Source organism: Pipra filicauda, unplaced genomic scaffold (assembly GCF_003945595.2).
Source record: "Pipra filicauda isolate LSUMZ 115617 unplaced genomic scaffold, ASM394559v2 scaffold267_size1258537_pilon, whole genome shotgun sequence".
Taxonomy (NCBI): Eukaryota; Metazoa; Chordata; class Aves; order Passeriformes; family Pipridae; genus Pipra; species Pipra filicauda.
Window position 1 is genome coordinate 287,111 of NW_024104384.1, and position 24,108 is coordinate 311,218.

The 24,108-nt window shown below is 41.0% G+C and overlaps 1 protein-coding gene across 2 annotated transcripts in view; it reads left to right on the plus strand.

The window, feature by feature from the left end:
- Positions 1-24,108, plus strand: part of SPOCK1 (SPARC (osteonectin), cwcv and kazal like domains proteoglycan 1) — a 264,587-nt gene that overhangs the window by 81,181 nt on the left and 159,298 nt on the right. For both annotated transcript variants that reach the window (XM_027736212.2, XM_027736222.2), the window contains one exon: positions 1,129-1,174. In XM_027736212.2, coding sequence (XP_027592013.1) covers positions 1,129-1,174 — 46 coding nt within the window. The remainder of the gene's footprint in view (positions 1-1,128; positions 1,175-24,108) is intronic.

A 24,108-nucleotide genomic window follows, 5' to 3' on the forward strand; every position in this document is an offset into this window, starting at 1 on the left:
ATTCTGCTAACAAAGCTGAAAGCACATTCTGAAAAGTGATTAATGCTCAGTGAATTTAGCAGTACATCATCATCAATTACAAAGCATTGCATAACCATGAGGGGTTTGTGTATTAACAAAATTGTGGAATTCAAAGGCGAGTCTGTGATTCTATTCTGGTGGGAAGAAAAAATATAGATAATTTTGATGTATCTGAAATAAATGATGAATAATAGTCTTTGGTGTTACTGTGGGACATTATCACTGTCCATGAAGTCAGTATAGATACCAATGAATATATTGGGGGAAAAAAGAACCCATTTCCTCCTGCTTGTCCTGCAGAATAATTCAACCCAGCAGGCAAAGAGCAGGAGAGCAATCCCTGCTTTTCCAGGCTGTCCATGGTGTCCCCAAAGCAGTGCTTGTCCATAGGCTCCATCTCCTGGTGTTCACTGAGGGCATGGAGAGCCCCCACTCCTTCCACTTAAAGTCTGACTTCCAAGTCTCCAAAATGTCCCAGGCTGAGTTGCCTGGATAGCAGGAGAGCTCGTGAAATCCAGTGTGCTGGAGAGAAATGGGAAACAAAGCCCGATGGAAGAAATCATTTCGGTGTCTTATTGCCATGGATGGGTTTTTAGTTACCCTCCTGGCAGGAGAAAGAAATCTCGGTGTCGTTCTGGACAGCTTGATGAATACATCTCTTCAGTGGCATCCCTCAGGAAATGAATATAGGATACTGGCTATATTAAAAAGGAAACAAAGATTAATATGCAGAAAAATATCACAGGGTTATAGAGATTTTCTGTGCCTCCTCCCCTCAAATCTGTTATTCTGTTGTTATCATGTCCTCTCAGAGAGGACACAAGTACAATATACAGAATGTGCTGAAACAGAGATAAAAACTGGGCTTGAATCCCAGTTCTTCAGGACTAGGGTTGGTGGGGCTCTGAAGGAGGGGAAACTTTGCCTTCAGGTAAATATTTGCCAAGTACACAGCACAACTTACCTGATTTGAGCTAAATATGTCGGGATCAAAAGATGAGCTGAATCATTTGTGGTTTAGTTGTGTGAAATTTTACTGAAAAAAAAAATTGTATTTCATCTGAGTTTCCTTTCTTTTTTTTTTTTCTTTTTTAAATCCCCATTTAGGATGATTATTTCAGAAACTGGAATCCAAACAAGCCATTTGATCAAGGTAAAGATAGTACATGTTGTGTGGTTGTCTTCAGCTGTTTTCTCATATCCCCATGTAGTTTATGCCTCTCTTCCCCTGTCTGTCCTGTGCCTTAGTGAAGAGTTATATTCATACATCTTAGTCACAGTTTGAGGTGGTTTATGTATAAGGGTTTGACTCATCTCTGTGTTTTTCCACCATGTTTTTTAATCCCCACACATTCCAGTTTATATTTAATGGTGATATGTGTGCCCAGAAATATCCTCTGTAACCATGAACCTTAGTTTAACAGGCAATTTAAACCAGGTATCTTCACAGACATTTGCTTTCATGTTTAAGACTTTGCTAAATTAATGTCATAAATGTAACTACTGCATTTCCTAACACTCAAGGGGCCAATTCTTTGAAGCCAGTTGTAATGTATGAATTTTTCAAAAGAAAATTGGTGTTGTGTATGTGCTGCTGTTTCAGATGCGGGTTCTGTAAATGACATTTTGCACTTTGTAGTGGTGAGTTTTTAAGTTACAGCAGTAGCTTCAACAATTTCCAGGGCAGCCACCAAATGACAGGGAAAAAAGCAATTAAATAACACTCTAATTGTTGTGTCCAGTAGAGAACTGGAAACAACAGCCATACCAGGAAAAAAAATTCAAAATCATTGAAGTGTCTAGGAAGAAAATACTCATTGGAAGACTCTGAAGGTGCTTTTGAAAATTTCACTTTATTTCTATATTTCATAGCCAAATGTGTTCCTTGTATTGCCTGTGCTCACAGGAATATCACTGGGGGCTTACACATGTTAGAGCTGAAGAGTGTAGATTCTCTGTCTTTATGGAAATAGAACTTCAGTGTCAAAGGCAAGGGGAAGTTGCTGCTTTTGTCAAGACACAGATCCACAGAGATTTTCAAAGGCATTTGAAGGATTTAGGGTTACAAATCCCATTGACTTCAGATGGAACTTGTGCTCCTACTGCTTTCAGAGGCCTTGTGACCCTCTGTCTTCCCAAGGGGGAAAACAAAAGAGGTAAATCCTGGCAAAGTGTTGCAGGAAGATTTTGAACCGACGTGCTCTAAAACTGTCTTGTTGGTTGTGTTGCTGAGATGTGTCTGACTCGGGGCTAAACCACAAATCGGGGCAGAGAATCTAAAGCCACTCGTGGGGACCTTGAAGGGATACAAACAGTCATATGTCTGCTGAGGATTCCTGTCACTCTGCAAAGAAAAGGATCATTTCTCTCTCAGTGTAGGATTTCTCTGCCACTGTGGATAGTCTGTGGTCAGGAGGCAGGATGCAGACTGAGCCTTGCACTGCTCTTGCCTCCCTTAAACCTTGCAAATGGGTTTTATCTGGCCAGTGGATCATTCTTTTTGACAAAGAGGTCGCCCCTTTTGGCTGTGGTAAAATTCACCCCCGTTAAAACATTAAAAGTTGCCACTCAAACCTTTTTAAAAAGACTTACTCCACCAAAAAAAAAAAATCATTGCAGAACTGTTGATTAGTTTAGTTACACATACAAAAAGCATGTGAGCCTTTAGACACTGATCCCTGTGTTTTCAGCCAAAAAAATAAAGAGAAACCATATGTTGCTGCTTTGGGCCTTATGAATCATGTGCTGACAAGACTAATCCTCAGTTTATATAAACATATAGGATGTATACGTGTGTAAATATATATATACTATATAGGAGCATATATATAGAGAGAATGGCATTTAAATAGACAGTGCTGAGGTAAAGAAAGGAAGGGAAGCTTTCTCTTTTCCAGAATTGTGCCACCAGAGGTTTAATTTCTGTAATTTTCCACGCAAAGGAAAAGAATAGTCCGAAGAATTTGTCCCAGATGTTTTATGTAGCACAAGCTGCAAGACAATTGTTTCATCTGTTTTTACTTTTCCGTTCTCCCTGCCCTGATATTTTTTTCCCATCTTGGTCCTTTTGGCTTTGGGGTGTTTCAATGCCCCTTATGCTCTTTTCTGGTTTTGAAGATAGAAAAGCTTTTATTTTGTATCCTTTGGGTTTCTGAGATGCAGAGAGCCTGTGCAGGTCCTGTGGTGAGGAGCCCCCCCTTGCTCCTGTGAACTCAGTGGCAGGTCTGTGTTCTCACCACACAACTGTGATGTTGAGAGATACCCCAAAGGCAAATTTTAACATCACAGCACCAAGGTTCTTCTTAGTGACTGAAGAGAAAAAAACTCCAGTGGGTGACTGAGAGCAGATTTTGGGGTTTATGAGAAATCCGAGTGTGGTCTCACCGAGGTAAAGGCAACCTGTGTGAACACTCATTCTTTGGGACAGGTTTAAATGTTTGAAATCTACTTCTCAATTCTGATCTTAAAACCCTGTTTGAATATTCTAACTGTGAAGTGTTTACATGGGGACAGACTGTAGAACCACACTGAAGGAGCAGGGAGGACAGGGGTGAGAAGTAGCTGAAGGAGGCTGGGACCTGCCAGAAGGGATCGTGCCAAGGCAGTTGAGAATTCAATGTTTAATATCAGATTTAAAAACCAACAGTAGTCAGGTTTTGAAAGTCAGCAGAGTTCTGCTTCTAGGTTTGAACTTAATTTACATCTTTTAAAGAAGTCTGCTGGGTCCAACCAACTCTATGTTCTTTTCTAACAAAAAGCCAGCTTTATTCAGCAGGTTGAATGATTTAATTACACATTGAAAAACAACAGTGGAATGAAGCTGTCTGCTTTCTGCTTGCAGTGGGCAGGGAAATGCCTGTATCTCAAGCACAGAAATACCTTGTTTTGTAAGAAAGCATTCATGGCTTTCACTGAAACCACCCCTGGGGAGTCACAGGAGGTATCTTTGCATAACAGGCCTTTCCAAGGAAAGTCAGCTTGAAATGGTTCAACTGCAGCTCCGAGGGCACTCGAGTGATCAGAATTTATTTTGAGCTTAGCTACCAGCCCAGCTTTTTATTCATCTTTAACCCAGGAAAAAACAATACAAAGGTGAGCATCTTACCAACAGGGCCCAGCTAATGAGACATTAGGGCAGCAAAGGCAGGAGAGCGTGAGCCTGGAAATGATTGCGGGTCATCAATATTGAACTCCCTCCTGCCAGAGCTGCAGAGGCAAGAAAGCAGAAGAGTAGAAGGGGCAGGTTACTCAGGATTTTAAAATATGAATCAAAGGGTTGTGGGTTTTTTTTCTTACAAGGTCATTTGAGAGTTCTTGGCATACTTTCCTAGTCTTCTTCATCCACACTGAAGAAAGAAAAGAGGGAATCGGGGGAAAAAGTTTGAGCATAGAGTTCTCAAGTCAGGGATTTTGGTATGTGTGTGATATTCTGCACCTATTCAGAGTTGCCAGAAAAATTAACTCATTAAGACTTTGTGGATTATTTGAAGTGAAAACTGTTAAATAAAAAAAGAATTTTAAGCTATTGAAAATTTCTGCTAAAAGCCACCCCTCAGTAACTGTAGTAAATTCTTCTAGAGACAAGTAGATGTTATTATTTTTTTTTCTGATAGGATACACAAATAAGAGTACATTTTGTTAGCCTTAAAGCTGCTGGGAACAGCTGGGAATGCTGTCCCATTTCCTTGCCATGGGGCTTTTTTTTAAGCATTGGATACCCAGGACATGGGAACTGTGGAAGCACCGGGATGCACTTTGCATTGGAGATGCATTAGCTCTGAATCCAAAAATGTTTAAAGCATGGAGCTGCCATTATTATTAACAACATGGGTGTAGAATGATGCAGTAAGAGAGGGGGAAACTTGATTGTGTTGTAGTGTTGAGCTTTTCCCCAAATCTGTGCCTAAAACCATCCACTGAACTGTGGAATGCTCTGTTCGAGAAGATGGTTCACTCTTTCTATTTAGACTGTGATTTTTTTTTTTTTTTTGGTAGCAATTCCAAATGTTCCAAGCTTCTGGACTTCTCAGGAGAAGCAGCTCCTGATTAGAAATAGTCTGAACTTTCCTTCTTGTCTTCCAGCCTTTGTCTTTCTTTTCAGTCTCAATTCCAAATCCTCTTCCCTGGTAACTGAGAAATCTGGACAGGGATGTTCCTTCTCAGGGCTTTCATTATCTGCCCTGAGGGAGGGAGGGAATGCAAAAAGTTCAAAATATCCAAAATCCTTATTCTGCTGTTCTGTGTGAAAATCTTTATCTGCCTGGCAATGACTGGCTCTAATGTCAGACGCACTCGTGGAGACTCCACTATCATCATTAATTACAGACATGAACTCTCATTTCAAAGAATTCCCCTTGAGCACTAAAAGTCTGAAATGGCAAAATACCCTCACTTTTGAGGAGGAAACACTGTTTTTGAGTGGATTGCAGTCTCCAGCATAGCACAGACTGTGACTTTCACAGCCCAGCAGCCCCATGGAAGTGAATTTGTCAAATTTAGAGCGTCGTATCTCGAGATGAATGTGTTGGTATCCCTGCTTCCTCTCCTTCTGCATCCAGTTGTACCTGTGTCTTTCCAGTGTTTAAATCCAGACTCCAGAAATGCAGCTGTGCAGAAAAAAAGTTTGCCTCAAATTCATAAGCCTTCCAAAGCAAAAGGAATGATAATGGGAAGCCTGTGAAGCAGGATGAAAATCACAGAACCTGCAATTATTTTTGAACATGTAATTTTCTGTTAGCCCAGTTAAGATGTTCTTTCAGAAAAGCCTGAATAAATTCCTTGCAGGGAGATGTTTAGTACTGTACACATCTCTAGCCACAAATATATGTTAGTTTATAATAAATGTTTTCTATTACTGTGCCTCAGATGGCAGATTTCAATTGAATAACTTATTTTGCAATTTATTTTTTGACTGTGCCTGAATTAGTTTTAGAGGCTCATTTGTATCACAAGCTCACATGAATTATGTTTTGCAAATCTTCAGTAAATCAGTCCAATTTTAGCACATGCTAACTGAATCAACCCAAAACCAATGGCTGAGATGCTGCACGTGAAATATCTCCCACCGAACGCCTTTGGAGCACATGTGGCTGCTCCCATCCTCCCAGCAGGTGCACGTGGTCCCCTTTGTATGCCAGCAGTGTAATCTTCAATTCCTTATAAGCTTGTAAGCAACCAATTTTGTCATTAAATATGGCAGGAGGAGTGACAGGGATGGGCTGTGATTGCATTCTGGCTGATGTGCTCCGGGCGCAGCCGCTGATCGATGGGCGGCTTGTCTGGAATTTTATTAGCACTTGGGGAACACTTGTTAGTTTTGTCAATAATGGTGCTTGGCTTTCTTTTAATATCTCTTACTTCACTGACTGTGAAGCAGATGTGGATTTTTAAAGGGAAATTCTTGCTCCCCCGTGCTCATCCAGCTTCCACTGAAATAAGTGTGTTTTTGGGGAACATCCCAGAACCCCAACCCTGCTCTCTTTGGCATCACTCAGGGAGCAGAGGTTCCTTCTCCTTACCTCAGTTTAGCATGTAGGAGTTCATTTTTGGTAACCCACCTAAACCTTTGAAAGTTATTTGTGTGTGGACCTGCAAAGCTTCCTTCCTGATTTCCTGTGATTTGCTGCAAGAGAGACCCCAGTGTATTATCCAAAGTAGCTGCTCCAGTTTGTATTCTGATTTAAGAAGGGCAGACCAATCGGGGCAAAGTCTCCAGCTTGGAGGTATTATTTGACTTAAATATTGGATGGAATAGCACCTGCATGTCAGTGACCTTTAAATCACTAAACAGTCAGAAGAGTGGTTTGAACAGTATTTAAAGATGTTTATGTGCTTGTCAGTTAATGGGGGATTATTAACTGTCATTCGACTCTAGCTGGAAAAAAGGAACTCCTGTAGAGAATAAAAGTAGAAGGCAGAGTGGCAATGGCCATAAAAATGCATAATAGAGAACTTTTAGGGAGAGAACAACATCAAAATAAAGACAAGTTACTTCAAAACCAGATTTCAGTAAATTGAGAATGGGTAAGGCAGAAATTAGAGGCAGAAAAATGAGAATAATTGCCATTTCCTCAGTGTAGAGGGCACAAGCCTGAATTATCCAAAGGCAAGAGCTTGGCTAATGACAAGGCTCGCAGTGGCAAGGAGTGACTTACAGAAAGTGCAATTAAGTGGAACACAAGTGGCAGCCCCAGCTCAGAAAGCCAAGTACAAGACGAGGTGTGTGGGCAAGAACGTAGGAATAGCAATTTTTAACAAGTGTTTAGAAGAAAGAGGAAAAGAAAATCAAGAGAAATGGTGGGTCAGTGGAGAGAGACACTGAGGTAAAGGCACTGCTGAGGAGGCCAAAGCTTTGTCACGTGGCTTTGCTTTGGCTCTTGCATAAAAGCTCTGCTGAGCCAGGGTGGCAGTGAGAGCTCACACCTTCAGCTGCAGTGTGGCATTCTGGATTAGGAAGAGAACGGGCTCGAGCAAATTAGATGTTTGCAAATCAGCTGGAATTATCTATGGTTTAAGTGAATTGGTGGAAATAGTTTTAGAGATAACTTTTAGTGTCTTCAAAAATTCATGAGGTTGGAGAAGACTAGGAAAGGAGAAGCAGTGCACCTGCCTTTTAGCATTAGGGAAAGGAAGGAAATGGCAAAACATATCCTGTGAGTTGAACCTGAAATCTTGGGGGGGGGGGAACATGCTAGGATAAATATTAAAGCAAATATTTGTTACCATCGAGAAGATAAGGGGATGAATAAAGCTGGTGTGGATGTCAAATTAAACTAATTTTCTTCTGTGACATTTCAAGGTGTTGAGAGTCAGGAATAAGCCTGCAGTGTCACATATCTTGACTTTTTGACATTGCTTTCCATTACTGCCTTTATAAGTAAGTTAAAAAGTATTGTCTAAAAGAAATAATTATGAGGTGGGTGCAAAATCAGTTGGAAAACTACGCTCTGGTAGTAGCTATCAATGGTTCAATGTCAGGCTGGAAAGATAAATTGAGTAGTGGTTGTCTCTCATCTGTCTTGGGTCCAATATTATTTACCATTATTTACCATTTTAATTAAACCATAAATGTTGAAATCAGTCTTCTTCTTAAATGCAGCACAGCAATAAAATTCTCAGTCACCTCAAGAAATTTAAGAAACGGTCTGAAAACAAAAGATAAATTTAATCTGGGCACATGCAAAGTCCTTAGGTAGGAACAATCATCTGCACAAAACAGGATGAAAACCCACCAGTAATAAATTTGGAGCAAAAGGCTGGGGGATTAGAATGGATTACAAATAGAACATGAGTCAACAATGTCATTCTGTTGCAAAAGAAAAGGCAAATGTCACCCTGGCAAATGTAGCTGTGAGTAATCCTTCAGCTCTAGGCAGCACCAGGGAGACCTTGGCTGGAACACATTGTCCAGATTTGAGTAGCAGGTACTGGAAAGTGCCCAGAGAAAAGTAACAGGTATGACTGGAGTTGCAGCAAACGGCCTCTGGGAAGAAAGACTGAAGGAGAGGAGCAAAACAAAACAGCAACAACAAACCAAAGCAAGCCCCAAATCCTGTTTTCAAATAAATAAAATCGACTGCAGGGCGGATGAGTTGTTCTCTGTCGGTTGTGGATACAACAAGGAGCATTATTTTTACACTGCAGAAAAAGGAGATTAATTTTACTCCTTGTAGTGGCAGCAGTTGGGAAAGATATTTTTAAGAGGATGTAGAGACTCTGTGTTTGAAGGAGTTCTGAAACATGTTAGACAAATGCCTTGCAGATAATGACACGTGACCAACTGCTCTAGTGATGGAGAAGGGGAGTAGAATCAGCACCCTCCCCAGGACTGCCATTCTAGCACTGTGATTGTGTTTTGATTAATGGAAACCAGCTTAATTCCACTGAAAGCACAGATGAAATGCTGAAGAAGGCATTTCTTCAAATAAATTTCCAGTCAAAGCAAGGAAGGGGAAATAAATGAATCAGTAGCCTTGACAGACGTTTTGGCACCACTTGGAATGGTACAGGTTCTTTTTTGATGGGAGTAATGCCCATGAACTGCGAGATGGGCACTAAACACGGTTGTCAAGGGCTCACAAACCTCTGAGTTTCATCAGGGATTGGCAAAAAACCAGCTGATTTTCTCTGGCTGCTTTTCCCTCTCTCCCTTGCTTTCTCATACAGAGTCAGGAGGAATTCCCAGGGATGATTCTGTACTTGATGTTAGTAGTGGTTGGTTTGGTTTTTTTTCTCCAGACAGGAATAAAGGTCATGATCTAATTCTAAGGTTAAAGATTTGGATGAAAATCAGTTAACTGTTCTTTTTCAATTAATTAGGTAAGATGTGACAACGCATGTGTATTTAGGAACTAAATCTCCTTCTGCCACAAACCTGAGTGAACCACAGCTATTTTCCTTCCTTTTCCTTCATATTGAACATACTCGCAAAACATAATATTATTTCTGCTCAAATCTGATTGTTTGCATTCTAGCTTTGCAGCCCTTGCTCATTTGGAAAGTTACTTTAAACTCCAAAATGGTGCTAAGCAGCCCACAGCAAGATGAATAAAAGAAGTTTTCAAATATATTCTGATGGTGTTCTGCACTAGAAAGTTCCCTAAGCTTAGTCAGTTGAAAATGAGTTTGGTAGGAGTTGTTTAGTGATTTAATCTCATTCTTTGCTTGCAATATATCCATTCCCTGGCTGCACTCTATCCATGGGCCTGGCCATTGGCACCTGGCTCTGTGTTAGCAGTTGTTGCCCAACAGTTTGCTTTAAAGGGCTTGGTGACTTTACCTACCTCTCCTTAAAGTGCAGGCACAGGAAAGCTGTATCTGAAGATCAGAATTTTACTTCTTGCAACCTCTGTTTGAGGGTTTGTTCTGTTTTGTCTCAGGAGGGTTAGTGGCAGCATTGTTGTCTTGGTGCATCCTTGCAGTGCCTCTCCAGCTGTAGCAGGGGGATGCAGACACATGAAGTGCTGACCCAAAATCTGGAGGTATTGTGTTCACTTGACCCACAAGGCAAGGCAGTGGAATAAAATCTGCAATATAAGGAGGTTCTGCTCCTGGGATAGCTTTAATTTAGAAGCTGAGCAACTGAATCGGTCTCTCCCTTCCCATCCTATCTGTAACAACAGATAAACAGAACCCTGTGATAAATGGATGTACAGATCAGCAATCCTAGGGATCATTGCACATTACAGCAATCCTTAATGCAGGGTAAGTAAGCTTTATTGTAATTATTTTAATGTGATATATCAGTGTGATCGTGGAGTTTATCCTTTATTTTAATTGCTGGGGGTTACAATGCATTAGAAGGTACGTGTAGTCTCTAAGAGCAAATGTATCTTTGCTGTGAAGGCTCCAGCCTGTTACTCTGCTCAGTGGGGACCTTTGTAATGACCTTTCGTATTTAAAACCAGTGAAAAGTTGCTGCCACAGGCTGCAGTCTGCAAAACAGAAAGGGAAGAACCCCTATGTTTCATGTTGTTAAATACAGGCCTCCAACAAAAAAATGGGTCTGCTTCTCTTTCATAAATCTCCCTAAGGAGTCAGTGTTGGCAAAAAGAAAACCAGTAGCCGTGATTTGTTAATCCTTCTCTCAACTCCAGCACTGTGGTTGTAGTACATTCCCTCTAACCCAAAGGACATATTTATCCTCAAAATCCAGGCTGTATTCAGCTGTCTCGTGGTGCCATAATTGGGTATTTCTTCTGTAAGCAACGTTTCCATCTTTCATATGATCAGTCATCACCACTTTGCATCCTTGGCACTAATGGCAGAGCTGCATAATGCCCATTCTCCTGCAGGTGCCAATGTTGTGTTTCCCTCCCTCCTTCCTGGCTTTTCTACCCTTTGCCTGACAGACAAGTGTTAGAAGGGTCACCCAGTGATTGTCTGCCCTCAGAAAGGCGTTATATTTTTATTTAGTTTTTCAAGGTGCAGTGCTCTTTTTAGATTTAAGCTTCTCAGCAGCCCTTCACTGTGGTGAACAGTCACAGTGCCCATCCAGCCAAAATCCAGGTGCTCTTACTCATCCCACAAATTGTCATTGTTGACTGTCTGTCTTCCACACTTGCTTACCTCAGTAAGCTCAAGTGCCTTCAATAATTTGAGTGTTTAAAAACCTGAGCTTAATTATATATATTCTTAAATCTTGGGACGTTCTCGGCTTCCTGAAATAAAAATGCAAGGTTAAAAAAGGGTGTATCTCCAGCAATATGAGCCTGTCTGGTCCTCCTGCATGCAGATCAAGGGAAAGGCTGCCTTTTCTAACCCTTCAGGTTTCACATTTGGGTGAGTGTCAGCTAAAATGAGACATTCCTGATAGAGCCTGAAAACTCCAGCAATCACACCTTTTTTTGTTTCTTTTTATTTTTCTTACCAGCGTGGCAAGAAAACATTGTCTCTGTCTGTACACCCCCTTGAGCTGCCAAGTTTTACACAGGTCAAACCACTTGAAGTATCCAAGTAAAACCATGAAGAGTTCAAGGAAAAGCCACTAAAAGCACAAGTCTATTTGAAAAATACCAGCAGGACCTTAATGTGGGTGATGTATCCCAGCATCAGAAACATAAATATGTTGGTCCTCATAGTTTAGACATAAAAGATCACGAGTTATTACTTTTCATCTTTAGATCCTTCCTCAGTAGAACTCCTAAATAAGCCATTGCTGTGTGCTGGCTATGGGCTGTACTTGGTTGTTCTCACTTCTAATTGCCTAACTTGGCTCCTGGCTTCATGGTTATTCTGTTGCAAGAAATGTGACTTGATATTTAGGGAAACATTATTCATTTTCTTTGTGTTTCTGCTTCTGAGCTGCTTTTTTATAAAGCTGCACTTGTAGTGTATTTTCCTACCCAGGGCTGTGGCTGTAACATTTTCCCAATGCCTGTAAATAAATTAAGTATACTGTGGCTTGAAAGAGAAATTGCTATCAGCTGGTGTTCTGCTACCTACAAAACATTTTATCTTCTTTCAGTTTCTATTACTTTGCTCTCCCTTGATTTTGTAGAGGAAGTTGTGTCCCCTGTTATTGTCATGTGGTGCATTTGGGAGCAGTGTGCTTGATCTATGGAACTATCACAAGTCCCCCAGTGCAGGGAGCTCTGCTTTGCAAATTGCAGTGGAGATGAACTTTTTTTTTGGCAGATGGAGCTGCTGATATGATTTGGAAATAGGGCTGTTTATCAGTCAGTCAGGTAACTCATTTTTCAAGATGGGGGAATAAAATAATGGTTTGAGATGAAAGAGGAGGGAGAGGCCACCCGTTTAGAGAGTCCAAAAGGAGGAATGCACTTGAGAGCTGTATCTGTTGTTTTATAACAATGCAACAAATTAATTCCTTTTCACAGGCTGCAATTTTAAAAAGAAAAGATCATAATTGCTTAACTTTTCCCATCTGCACAGTTATCCAAAAGCCAGGGGCTTCACCTGAGGTAGTTGTCCATTCTGTCTGTGGTTCAGATTAGAAAACCACTTTGAGGTTTAGCTAAGATGAATTAACCTTCAGAAAGATAAAGGTAGATGGAATCAGACAGTGCACAGATCCTGTCCAGGAAAGCAAGATTCTTATGATCTATGCTTGTGATCTCAACAGGGACAGAACTCGTGGTAGTTATTCACTGACACCAGAGATTTGGAAATCGTTTTGCCCATGTTTTCTGAAACATTAAAGCACAACAAATTCTGCCAGGCTTTCAAATGCAGGAAAGAACCCCGAGGAAATGTGTGCCATTAAATAACCCTGACAGGTGTCCCTTAACCAGAAGGATTCTCCTGGAACACCCCCCTCAGCCTTTGCAGCACTTCCTGTAGGCCAGAGGGTTTCAAAATCATTAACCAGGAATGTGGCAAAGCCCCAGGAAAAGGGTGTGTTGGGCTGGAGGCTGCAGGAGCTGGAAACGTGGGACTGTGTCACTTTTGCTTTGCTTTGAGATGGGAAAGGAGGAGGGAGAAAGAGAGAGCTGAGAGAAGCAAAAATAAAGTATGCAGTAGATGATGTTGAACACTTGGAAAAAGAATCAGGTAGTTTAATAATGGATTTTCTGTGTGACAGTCCCTTGGCAGAGCTGATTTTTGCCTGTCCATTAGTATGCTGTCTTTTTTGTCAATCTGGTAGAGAGGAAAGGGTCTTTTGCTTGCTTTTCTGAAATAACAGGAATTCTGGGATCTCTATACAGGTTGTAAATTAAAAATTATTGGTTTTTTTAATTAAAATATTGAATCCAGACTCTGCAGACCTTAAGATAACGAAGTTTTTTGTCTTGCTTCTAGTTAGTATTCAGGGGAAAAGGGGATGGGGTTTCAGGAGGTTGCTGGAGCAAGGTAGTACAAGGTGGAAATAAAGCTTTTTGAGCAATGGAGAGGCCAAGAAGGGAAAAATTAAAGCTATATCTGGAGCAAAGGTGATTCTTATGTGAACAATTTTATTAATTTTGGGGATATCTGTGTTGAATTCTATTTCAGTATCTCCCTCCACATCCAGTACATTGGCACAATAAAGATGTTTCAAAAGGAAACTGTTAAAACTTAAAGCCTGAAATATTCACAAGCTTGCTTTTTTTGAGGCACTGAATAATTACAAGAGGCCATTCTTACATGTAGGCAATTTCCTCTATGATAAGAACACTTAGTTTGAAAAACTCATTTTCAGCATGCTGACTAAATAAAAAAGTTCATTAAAATCTTTGTATGGTCTGCAGGAGGGAGCTAATTACAATGTTTTGTCTTATATTTCAATTATGGTAGATGTGAATTAACTAGTATTTTAATAAAAATTAGTAGTAGCATTTATTTTCCACTGACTGGTGTAAATTTAAGTGACGTGTCTGAAACATAAAGAGCCCAGGGTTGGATGTGTGTGGTGAATGGATTTTATTTTAATGAATTATAGTATAATTGCCCTGTCTTGGCAATTAAAGTTGGGCATTAAATCTAAATTCATTAATTCCTTTGCATTCTTTTTTTCTTTGGGAGAGCAGAGGAACGACTAAAAATTCCTTTAAGCCTATAAAACTGGAAGACATGTATGACAAATAGATTTAAAAGGGATTACTGAGGGGTAGAACACAAAGGCAGAATTACATCAGTGTCAAATCCTGCCCTCAGTTACGTGCAGGCTCCTTGGTGAAGTTACAGGGGTTTGAATTTGCCTTAGACTTGCATTGCTTGGATGGAAAATGCTGCTCTTTGGGTATTTCTCTTTTTCATTCTGATACAAACCTGGGTATTTCTGTCATGTGAATTTTCCTATCCACAGAGACATCAATACATTATAAGAATTGTTGAGCAAATTTGGTCCAAATTAGCTGCTTCTTAAACTTAGATGACTTGCTTATCTTAGCTGTGGGTTTAGCCCATTTCTCCTCTGGCAGATAAAAGAAAAAAAGTACAAAAGCAGTGTTGATAGGTAACATTTTTGAGGGATCAGGAAGTCGCCTTCCCATCTCTTGCCTTCCCTTAACAAAATAGTCTCCCCAGGGCTCAGATCTCCCCATCAGTTCTGCTGAGGGGTACTTTTGAGGAGTGACCAGCACTAATGGACTTCTTGTCTCTCCCCTATGTGTGTGGGCAGGTTTGTTTTAGCAGAATTGGACTAAGCTGTGGATGATAAGATGGTGTCTGAGTTATCCGGCCTTGTTCTTCCAATGCTTAGGAATTATAAGGCCATGGTTTTGAAAGAAAACTCCAAGTGAACAGAGCAGATGAAGCAGAAGGATTGTGTGTGTCCCGTTTTGGAACTTTGCCATTCAGTGCTCTTCTCTAGGGCACAACTTCATAGCAGAGACCAAAGAAATATCAGTAGTCCAGGCATTAAAAAATGAGCATGTGACCAGCTCTGACTTCCAGTTTCCCAGGAAATCTGCTGTGAAGAAGGAATCTGCAGATCCAGAGGGTAGTGATGAGCTCAGCATGATCCTGAAGTTTGACAGTCTTGGTGCTGTTGTTCCAAGTGCTGTCTGCTGCTGTTCCGTGCTGTCCTTCTGCTGAGGCAATTTCACACCTCATCTGCTGGAGATGGAAATGGCAGGGAACAAACTGTAAATCCAGCTGAATCTCAGTTTAGTAGATATATCATCCTCTCGGAACCTTTTCACATAAATAATTAGTTCAGCACTTCCTCGGTGCTCTAAACTTGCAAAGCTTTGGAAAGGGGGTGGGGTGTCGTTATCTCAAGGAGTTAACTCATCCCCCCCTCCCCCCAGGGCAGCATCAGCCCCGTGTGCATCACTGCTGACACTTATTCACCGGCCACAGTGTCCCCAGCAATTTATTCTGATCCTCTAAACCGTCAGAAATTCGTCACCTGAACTTCCCTTTTTGCACTTCAGACCTTTGAACTGAAAACTTTTGTGTTATGTGCCATTGACGTGACAAACAACTGGGTGTCACCTTAAATTTAGTGGCTTTTCCTTTATATGAAGGCTCGTTGTTATGTTTCCCTTCAGTGCTGTCATCTCAACCACAGCTCTGTGAGTTCTTCCTCACAGATCATTTATTTGCCTTATTAGTCTCCATCAAACTGATCAAAATGAGGTATTTCAAAAGCAAGGCAGCAGATACCGAGAAACCAAGCATTTGGGAAGTAGGGGGTCATCTTCTGTGTCTGATAGAACACTGTGTCCTGGTTTCAGCTGGGCTAGAATTAATGTTCTTCCTGGTAGGTGGTGCCTTGCTGTGTTTTGGATTTCGGATGAGAATAATGTTGATAACACACTGATGGAGCTGTTTTAGCTGTTGCTGAGCAGGGATTACTGTAAATCAAGGACTTTTCAGCTTCTCACCCCACCCCACCAGCGAGGAGGCTGGGATTTCTGACCCCAGGGATATTCCAGACCACCTGAGATGATGCTTAGGGTATAAACTAGTGGGGAAGGCTGGTCAGGGGTAGCTGCTGGCCTTGGTCAGCGGGAGGTGAGCAGGAGCATTGTGCAGCATTTGTTTCATATATTATTATTATTATTGTTGATACTTTCCCTTCTTTCTCTGTCCTGTTAAAATGTCTTTATTGCAACCCATGAATTTTTCCCTTCTTCCCAATTCTCTCCCCATTCCACTGCAGGGGGGAGTGAGTGAGGGTCTGTGTCGTGTTCAGCTTCTGTAACAACTTTGGGTTAAACCAGGACAATGTACCTGTGAGTTTCCCTGTACGTGTGGAACAGTCTGTGTATCCATGGGCACAAAGGTGAAGGTATTTGGTGCTGGTTTTACAAACAGGCAGGATCACAGTTGCCAGAATGTTATGCATTAGGATTTGAAACAGCACTTTTACATTCAGTTCTCTCCAGTTAAGTGTAGTAGTTTGAAAGAGATTCTTGTCACATCCTTCCGAGCTGTAACAGCACTAACACAGTTCCTGTCATGAAGAGTTGCTGATATGTTTTCCAGAGACCACATGGCTCCCAGCTCCTTAGTGCTAAGGCATCTGGATATTGGAAAATGTGTGTGTTAAGATCTTAATTATGCAGTCTGGTGATAAAACTTGCAGATGCACTTGGGACTGTAACAAGCTTAGAACGTTATCAGGGCAGATAAACTACATTTATAGCGTTCCTCTCCCCCACCTTCTTCACCCTGTGTATTATTGTTCAGTGTGTTGTGGGTCTGGAGAGGGCTGTAATCTGTTCCATCCCCTTGGAGTTGCTGACTGCTGGCGTTATGGAGTTGGCAGAACTGCCAGAATCAAGAGTTTGCCACAAACCTGAGATTCTTTAGAACCTCTCCAAAGGTCTGTGGTGCCAGACCCACCTGACTGCAGGCAGGGGCATGTTCTGTTCTCTTGCCATTCCTCTTTCTTTGTACCAGCTTTGAGTGCTCTGAATGTGCAGAGAACTGAGACAGAACTTCATGTGGGCATCCTCCTGGAAAGCTTCAGGCTTGGAATCTGGGAAGGTTTTCCCAAACTCGACTAGTTGTCACTGAGACACATAAAGAATATCAGTTTAATGGCATGAACAGGCCAGTGGTACCTTCTTCTTGTGGATTATGACTGTTCATGTTTTACTTGACTGCTTTAGACATTTACATCCATGAGCTTTTCCCCATACCTGAACAAAATATGTTTGATCCCTCTTCAGTACAAACTTCTTTGCACATGAAATGAAAGAGAACTTGGGCATTTCTTTCTTGCCCTTTTGGATTCCCTTTGTATCTTCCATAAATGACACGTCCCAGTGTTTGTATTCCTTGTGCTCTTCACCAGAACCTCCAATTTTCAATTTGAAACAAATGGTTTTTCCACATTGTTTGAAATAATTTCACCCTCATTGCTTTCATCTGGTTAAATAATCCTTTAATCCATGCTCAGAACCAACTGATCTTTTAGTTTCTAATGTTTTTCCTAGTGGATGCCATTATTATGCTGTGGTAGTGCAAATAAAGTATGATTGATCAGTTTATCAAATGACAGTTATTACTGGCCCATTAATTCTGGCTACATAGATGATTAGAAGTACAGATTTTTACACCTAGGACCAGTGATATTTTTTATAATATAGATTTAGAATATATTTATGCAAGCAGAAAATTGAATCAGCATTACCATCAGTGCATTAAATTATGGGATTTTATTAGAGAAGAATTCCCTTAGACTAAAACTGTAGATATAGATAAGAAAAAAAAATAGAACATGAGGATTACTAGGAAGAGTTTAGCATCTTTAAATTACATTTTGAACTTTAAAATAATGTGCCTGCCCCAAATAATTCCTTTTGCCTGCTGGCTATCACTCCCCTATGATTTCTGTGTGCTCAGGGTGCACACCTCTCTCCCTGAATCATTGGATGTTCACGGTGATTTAAGCTCATGTGCTTTGATTTGTGCAGTGTGAGTTAGTTTTGTCTCCTGGACCAAAGGAAAGAAAAGGAAGGGAGGCAAAAATTCTTTGCTCTGTGGAGGTCCCACTGTTATTTCTGCATTACAAACAAGTGAATCATGAGTATGACACAGAATAGCTGTTACTTAAAACCTGACTCAGAGCAGCAATGCTGTGGTTGAAAGGTCTGTGCCAAGGCACTGGAGAGCCCAATTCAGCTGCTGATGGGCAGAGTTAGTGCTGGCTGCTAAAGCAACTTCAGTCTCAGAGGAGAGTTATAAAAACAACTGCCAGAAGTAAACCCAGATTAATGCAAATTGGAAATTACTCTCACATTTTTAGAGAGAGCAACTAAAATATGCACCTTTGCTATAATAGAAAACAACCAGGGAAAGTTATAGAAGATTATTTAAATCCCCATTCCTGGGCTTTCTCATAACAATGCATGAGACCATAAGATGGTCTAATAGTTAATTCAGCCTTCACATCTGTGGATGAATCTGTTCCCTAACTCCATTAGAAGTTAGACTGAGAATCATGAAATAAAGGTTTGTTTTCTAGCTCTAATGTCAGCTTCTTGGGAACCTGGGATGAGATCATATAAACTCAGTTTTGGTTCCATGTGCATGCAATTGGAATAATGAAATTTTCCCCTCCTTCCCTGCTTAGTTTTACTGTGTGTGTGTGACCTCCAAGAATTGTGGGCTCTATAGATCTTTACTGGCATTGCTCTCCTACTTGAGTACAACAACAAAACACAAACAGTTGCAAAAATTGTTCTGATCCCTCCTCTGCTCATGTAGTCCATCATTCTTCCAATGTTCTGCCACCTTGATGGTGCCAAGTATCAGATCAGGATTTAAGATTCAGCGTTCAGTGATGAGACAGTTGTGAACTAACAGAAAGGCCAAGTGAACTTTTCTAAAGCTTTGAGTCTGATCATGCAAATTCTGTCCAATGTTCCATTCAAATGAAAAACTCTTACATTTCTGGCTGCCCTGCAGCTGCTAATTTCTGTAAACTGATAAGAAAAAAAGTGATGAAATTTCTTTGATGCTGTTTGTTCTATGTAATCCTGTAGGATTTAAAGTTCACATTCCCAACATGTTCTAAGGATTGAACACCAGCCCTCCTTGTAGTCCGTGGGAATTCTGTCATTTATCTTAGTGAAGGCAAAATTTCAGCCCAGATGTTTTGCTTTCTTCTTGAGTCTCTTTGGTGCAAAATAACCTGTATAGATTATAGAGTTTAGGGGAGAAAAGATGTTTTCTGGGATAAAACACAGGATGCAATGAAGGAGAGTGGTCGGCTTGTCTGAACTACTTCAGAGACAAAAAGCCCCTGTTGAATCTCAGAATAAGACTTTCTCAAGCCCATTGATTTTTTGAATTGGGTTCAGGTTTTGGCTTCATTTTTTTCAGAATTTCTACTGCATTTTCCAATGCTTTGTCTTCTGATTTCTGTGACCTTTGCTGTTCTCTCTGCCTTTTTTACCTTTTCTTTCGTTCTGCTACTATTTGCTCCCTCCATCCCAGCTATTATTACCTGTTTCCTTACTGCTGCAGCGTGGATCCCTCTCACTCATGAGAAGTGCTACATTCCCCAGCAGCAGGGTGGATTTCTCCTATTCAGATGTTCTCCCAGTATCTTTCTGCAGGAGCAGGTGTGTGATCAGGCAGGTCAGATCAGCCCCCACGTTGTGGGCATCACATCTGGTGTTTTTTTCTAACATTAAAATGAATCAGAGAAAGAAGGAAAGAGAAGACCAGGGAGCAGCAAGATGCTTCCCTCTAGGGCAGCTGGGAATCATGAATGAGAGACTTGCTGCCAAACACTGCGTGTCTATATGGTGTCAGAAAATAGTAATACGGAGAATATTAAGTTTAAAAAAAGCAAAACCCAACTAAAAGCTTGACCTTTTAAGTCAGAGCTGCACAGTCCAGGGCCAAAAATTGTTGGTTCTGGAGGAGTTAAGAAAACAGAGCGAGTTTGTATAAATATGATCTCACACAGTTGTGCTCAACTAGGTAACTAGAAAAGCAATTAAGGGCAAAGCATCAGCAAGGAGAGCTGCCAGAATGAAAATGAAACCCAAGATTACTGTTGTTTGCCTTCAGCCTCTCTGAACCGAAATTACTTTTTGTTGCTTCTGTATTCAAACACAAAGACAAGAGCAGTTTAATCTATTTTATGTCTTTTCAGAACCTCCTGATGGGAATGATCATTTTTCCAATCTGCCTTATTTGCCGATAGAGAGATGGAAAAATGGCCATAAGAATATGTTATTTTATTCTTTGGGTTGCAAAATATGGCTTTTACAGTTTCTCTGTTCTTTTTTTTCTTCTTCTACACCTTAATTGACACTCCAAACATAATCTTAAATGGGAAATATGTATCTTTATCAGGTTGTCACTAGATTTAACTGTGCTGTTTTCTGTAGAAGGATATAGTGACATTTAGCTTACTCTCATTATTTTGTCATGTTAGGATGTGTTAGTGTTTTTTCCATTAATGTACCCCTGAAATGGGATTATAACCAATTTTGACAAAAACAGATAATTAAAAGAAGTAAGGTGTTGCTTGAAAGTTTTGAGTAATTTTTTGCAGCCAGAGTTAATCACAGGAAAAAATATTTATAATATGACTGTCATGCACTGATAGTATGTAAATACATATAAATATCCCTCATGCATTCCCCAGAACCTTGATATCTCACCTTTAAAGTGTCTAAAGATGAGCAGGAAAATGAGGATGCATCATGTTCACACTCAAACTGCAGAAGCTCTGATTCCTCAAGGATAAATCAGCACATTCCTCATTGTGCTTTTGTACCGAAACCCACTTGTCTCTTAAGAATTCAGAAATTCATTATTTCTTTCCGATCATAAAAACTTCTCCCACGGGAAACCAACTCACCAGAAAGAAGGCCATGGCCTTGGCTTTTCTGCTTTCCATGTTCTCTCCCAGGGAGGTGGGGGTTGGTCTTTCCTGCTGCTTCCCCAAGGAGAGCAACTCAGCAGCAGAACCTCTGATCCTGCATGGCCGGGGAGGCAGCCAAGGAACGTTTCCGTCTTCTCTTCCCATCCTTCTGCTGGACCGAATCCCCACAGAGGTCTCAGAGCTCCAGCCATTGTGTGCCCAGGCTGATCATAAACCCCTGAAGGAGGCAATCTGATTCCTCATAAGGATTCCTCCAACACTTCACCAAACCCCCCCGTGCTGTGATTTGTCTGTTGTTCCTTGCTCTGTCCTCACAGACATGGAGAACCATCTTCCAGGATAAGTGCTTGCTTTATGACAAGTATTTGCTCATTTTAAGACATCTCATGGCTCCCTTGTCGAGTCTTCCCTTCCTCAAGTGGCTCCATCTATTTCCTTTTGTCACTTCCTTAGAAGTCATATTCAAATCTTTATCAATTTTACTGTTCCCCCCTGAACTCTTATCCTCATCTTACCCTCTTATCCTGTGGATCTTGTTTATACTTTTACCCAGACAGAACCATATGCCAACTGAGGACATCAGCAATGCTTAATAGAGCAGAATAATCATCCCCTATGTTTTAGTTAAGACTTTGCTGTTAATACACTCCAGTAAAAGGAGTTTACTTTTTTTGCAGCAGCTTGGCAGTTTTGATTCCTATTCAGCCTGCAGTTTGTTGACACTCTGGGATCCTATTTTGTATTATTTCTACCTAGTCAATCCCCATTTTGTGTTTATTCCTTTGATTTCTGCTTTGTGATGCTGCTGCTTTGTGTTTGTGCCTACTGACTGCTGCTTTATTCATTCCTCCCATTTCCCAAGATCATTTTTCACTGTAACCTCCAGAGCACGACAGCTCCTTTCCTCATTTCTCTGCTTTATAAGACTGCTCCCCATTCCATTATCCAAACAGTTGGTCTATGTTTTTTTATCTCAAAATGCCTCCTCATTTAACTGAACGATGCCAATTAGCAAAATGTCCCTTGTGTGGAGACAGACAGTTGTGAAAAAAACAAAATAAAACTCCTCAGAGCCCTGCATTCATTTTAACAGACTTTATGCTGGCTGAGGAGTTTTGCTTGTTGGTGTCTGGGGGGGTGAGGAGGGATGTTGTGTGTTTAGCAGTTCCTCTGAGTTATCCTGCATTATCCACATTCCCTGAGGATTGAGCCTCTGGAGGCCCTGAGCCTGCCCAGCAGCCCATAGGGAAGGAACAGCTGTCCCAGCTTCACACATCCCTGGGAACAGTTTGGTGAGGTTTGTTCTGCTTGGCAAGGTGATTATCAAACGGGTCAAAACCCAGGAGCCTTCTTCTCACTGCTGGGGACTGAACATCCTTCCTGCTGGCACTGCCTGACCCCAAATCAAAGCCATTAGGAGCTGAGGACTGGCAAAGTGACAATGGGAAGCCCAAGGGGGTTTTGTCAGGTTGTTTTTTCCTAGTTCAGAAACTGAGCTGTTGAAAACTTCTTAGCAAGAAGAGAGATGTTTCCTGCAAGGAAAATCAGCTGTCTGAGGCTGGGAGCTGCAAAGGCACAGAACAAGGAATGCAAGTTGTATCTTGGTACATAAAAGAAATTCAAAAGTGTGGCTGTTTTGCACTGCCCCTGTGTCCATGCTGTCCCTGGAGCTGTGGGTAGACCATGTGTGACCTTTGGAGCCAGAACCAGCCTGTGGCTGTGCTGTGCTTGGCACCTGAACCACTGGATCCTGCTGTTTCTGTACCACCAGGGACCAGAACATCCTTTGTGGCCAATCCTTCCAGGTTTAGAGCTTCTCCACGTCAGCAAACTTCCCAATCAGAATAGTATGATAAATGAAATCAGATATCCTGAACTGAATCATATTTGATGCTTTTCTTTGCATTTGCCAGGTTTGTTTTTGTGAGTTCTGTGCACGGGGAAAACACACATCCCTGCTCCTCCCATTGTCATGTGGTCTCTGCTGTGAGGACTCAGTGTCAGTTGTGTAAAACCTACTTTTAATCCCCCTGTGGTGCCACTTTAGCCTTTAAGGATAGCGAGACCTCGATGGTGTGTGGGGTAAACACTTGATTTTGGTCAATACTTTAATTTGGTCTGCAACCTAATGACATTTTAAAGTATGCACTGGCATTTCTGCTGGGCTGGCTGCCATCATTTCTGCCTTGACGTGGCAAATAAAGGCTTACTAACTCAAGAAGGAATTAGCATGAAACATGTCCATCAATCTCCATAAAGAAGCATTATATGGTAGAATTTTATTAACTCTGAAGTAAGGGCAGTATAATTGGACAGAAATGTGTGCAGCAACTGATAGGCTTGTCTTGAGAAATCCTAAGCACTGCTGGCTTTCATTCTTTTTGAGCACAGTTTTAATTCTAGCTGCATTTTTTTTTGTTATCACTCCTCAGCCTGTGGATAATAGTAAATAATTTATTTTGAGGTGCTTTGCAGAAAATCCTGTGTTTCTTGCTCATCAAAAGCAACTGACTGACCTAAAATCAGATGAAGTGCCCACAGGAAGGTTCATTCTATCACCTCTGTGCTGCAAAGTCACTTCTAGTTCAGCTGGCTGTTATTAGCCCTATCTAGCAAAATAGTTCACAACATCTTATATTGATAGGAGAAGATAAATGTTACAGTAGATGCACTTTAAAAGTTCATTCCAATTTTAGAAGCATTACTAGGAGCTGAAATATCCAGCATCTTGGGCCTGAAGAGTATCACTGGAATTGATATTGCCTCTGCAAAAAGATTCTGAGAATCTGTTGCAAATTGGCCAGGCTATTATGAACACATTCTGTTTTATAGCATTATGTAGTGCACAGCATGTACACTTCAGGAAAAAATGGACATAAATTAGCCTTGTAAATGGTTTCATATCTTGTATTAAATGAACTGCTGAGAGTCTAATCAGAAAAGCATGGAAATAAAAGAGATTCCCATTGATTTCAGAGGTCTTGGGTTCAGGTCCTACTTGTGTGTGATCGTAAAAGTCATGTTGTGATACATTCAAGTTCTAAAAAATTGACTTATCTTCTCCCACTTGCTTGACTTTTAAAGCTCTATGTTTGCTCATTAGTTAGGTGCAGGAATGCCTCCTGCATCACTGTCACTCTGCCTTTCCATGCAGTTTCCTGTTGAGTGCAATGGGAGTTTCCTGCATGGAGAGACAGTAGGATCAGCCCTAAAAAAGAGAACGAGCGAGAAATGACCTGCTCAGCTTTCATTACTTAGGGTGCATTACTCAAGCTTGGTGACTTTTCAGTCATTAATTACAACTGACATGAAGTAAGAGTGAATTAAGTGTTTTCCTGTTGCTTCTA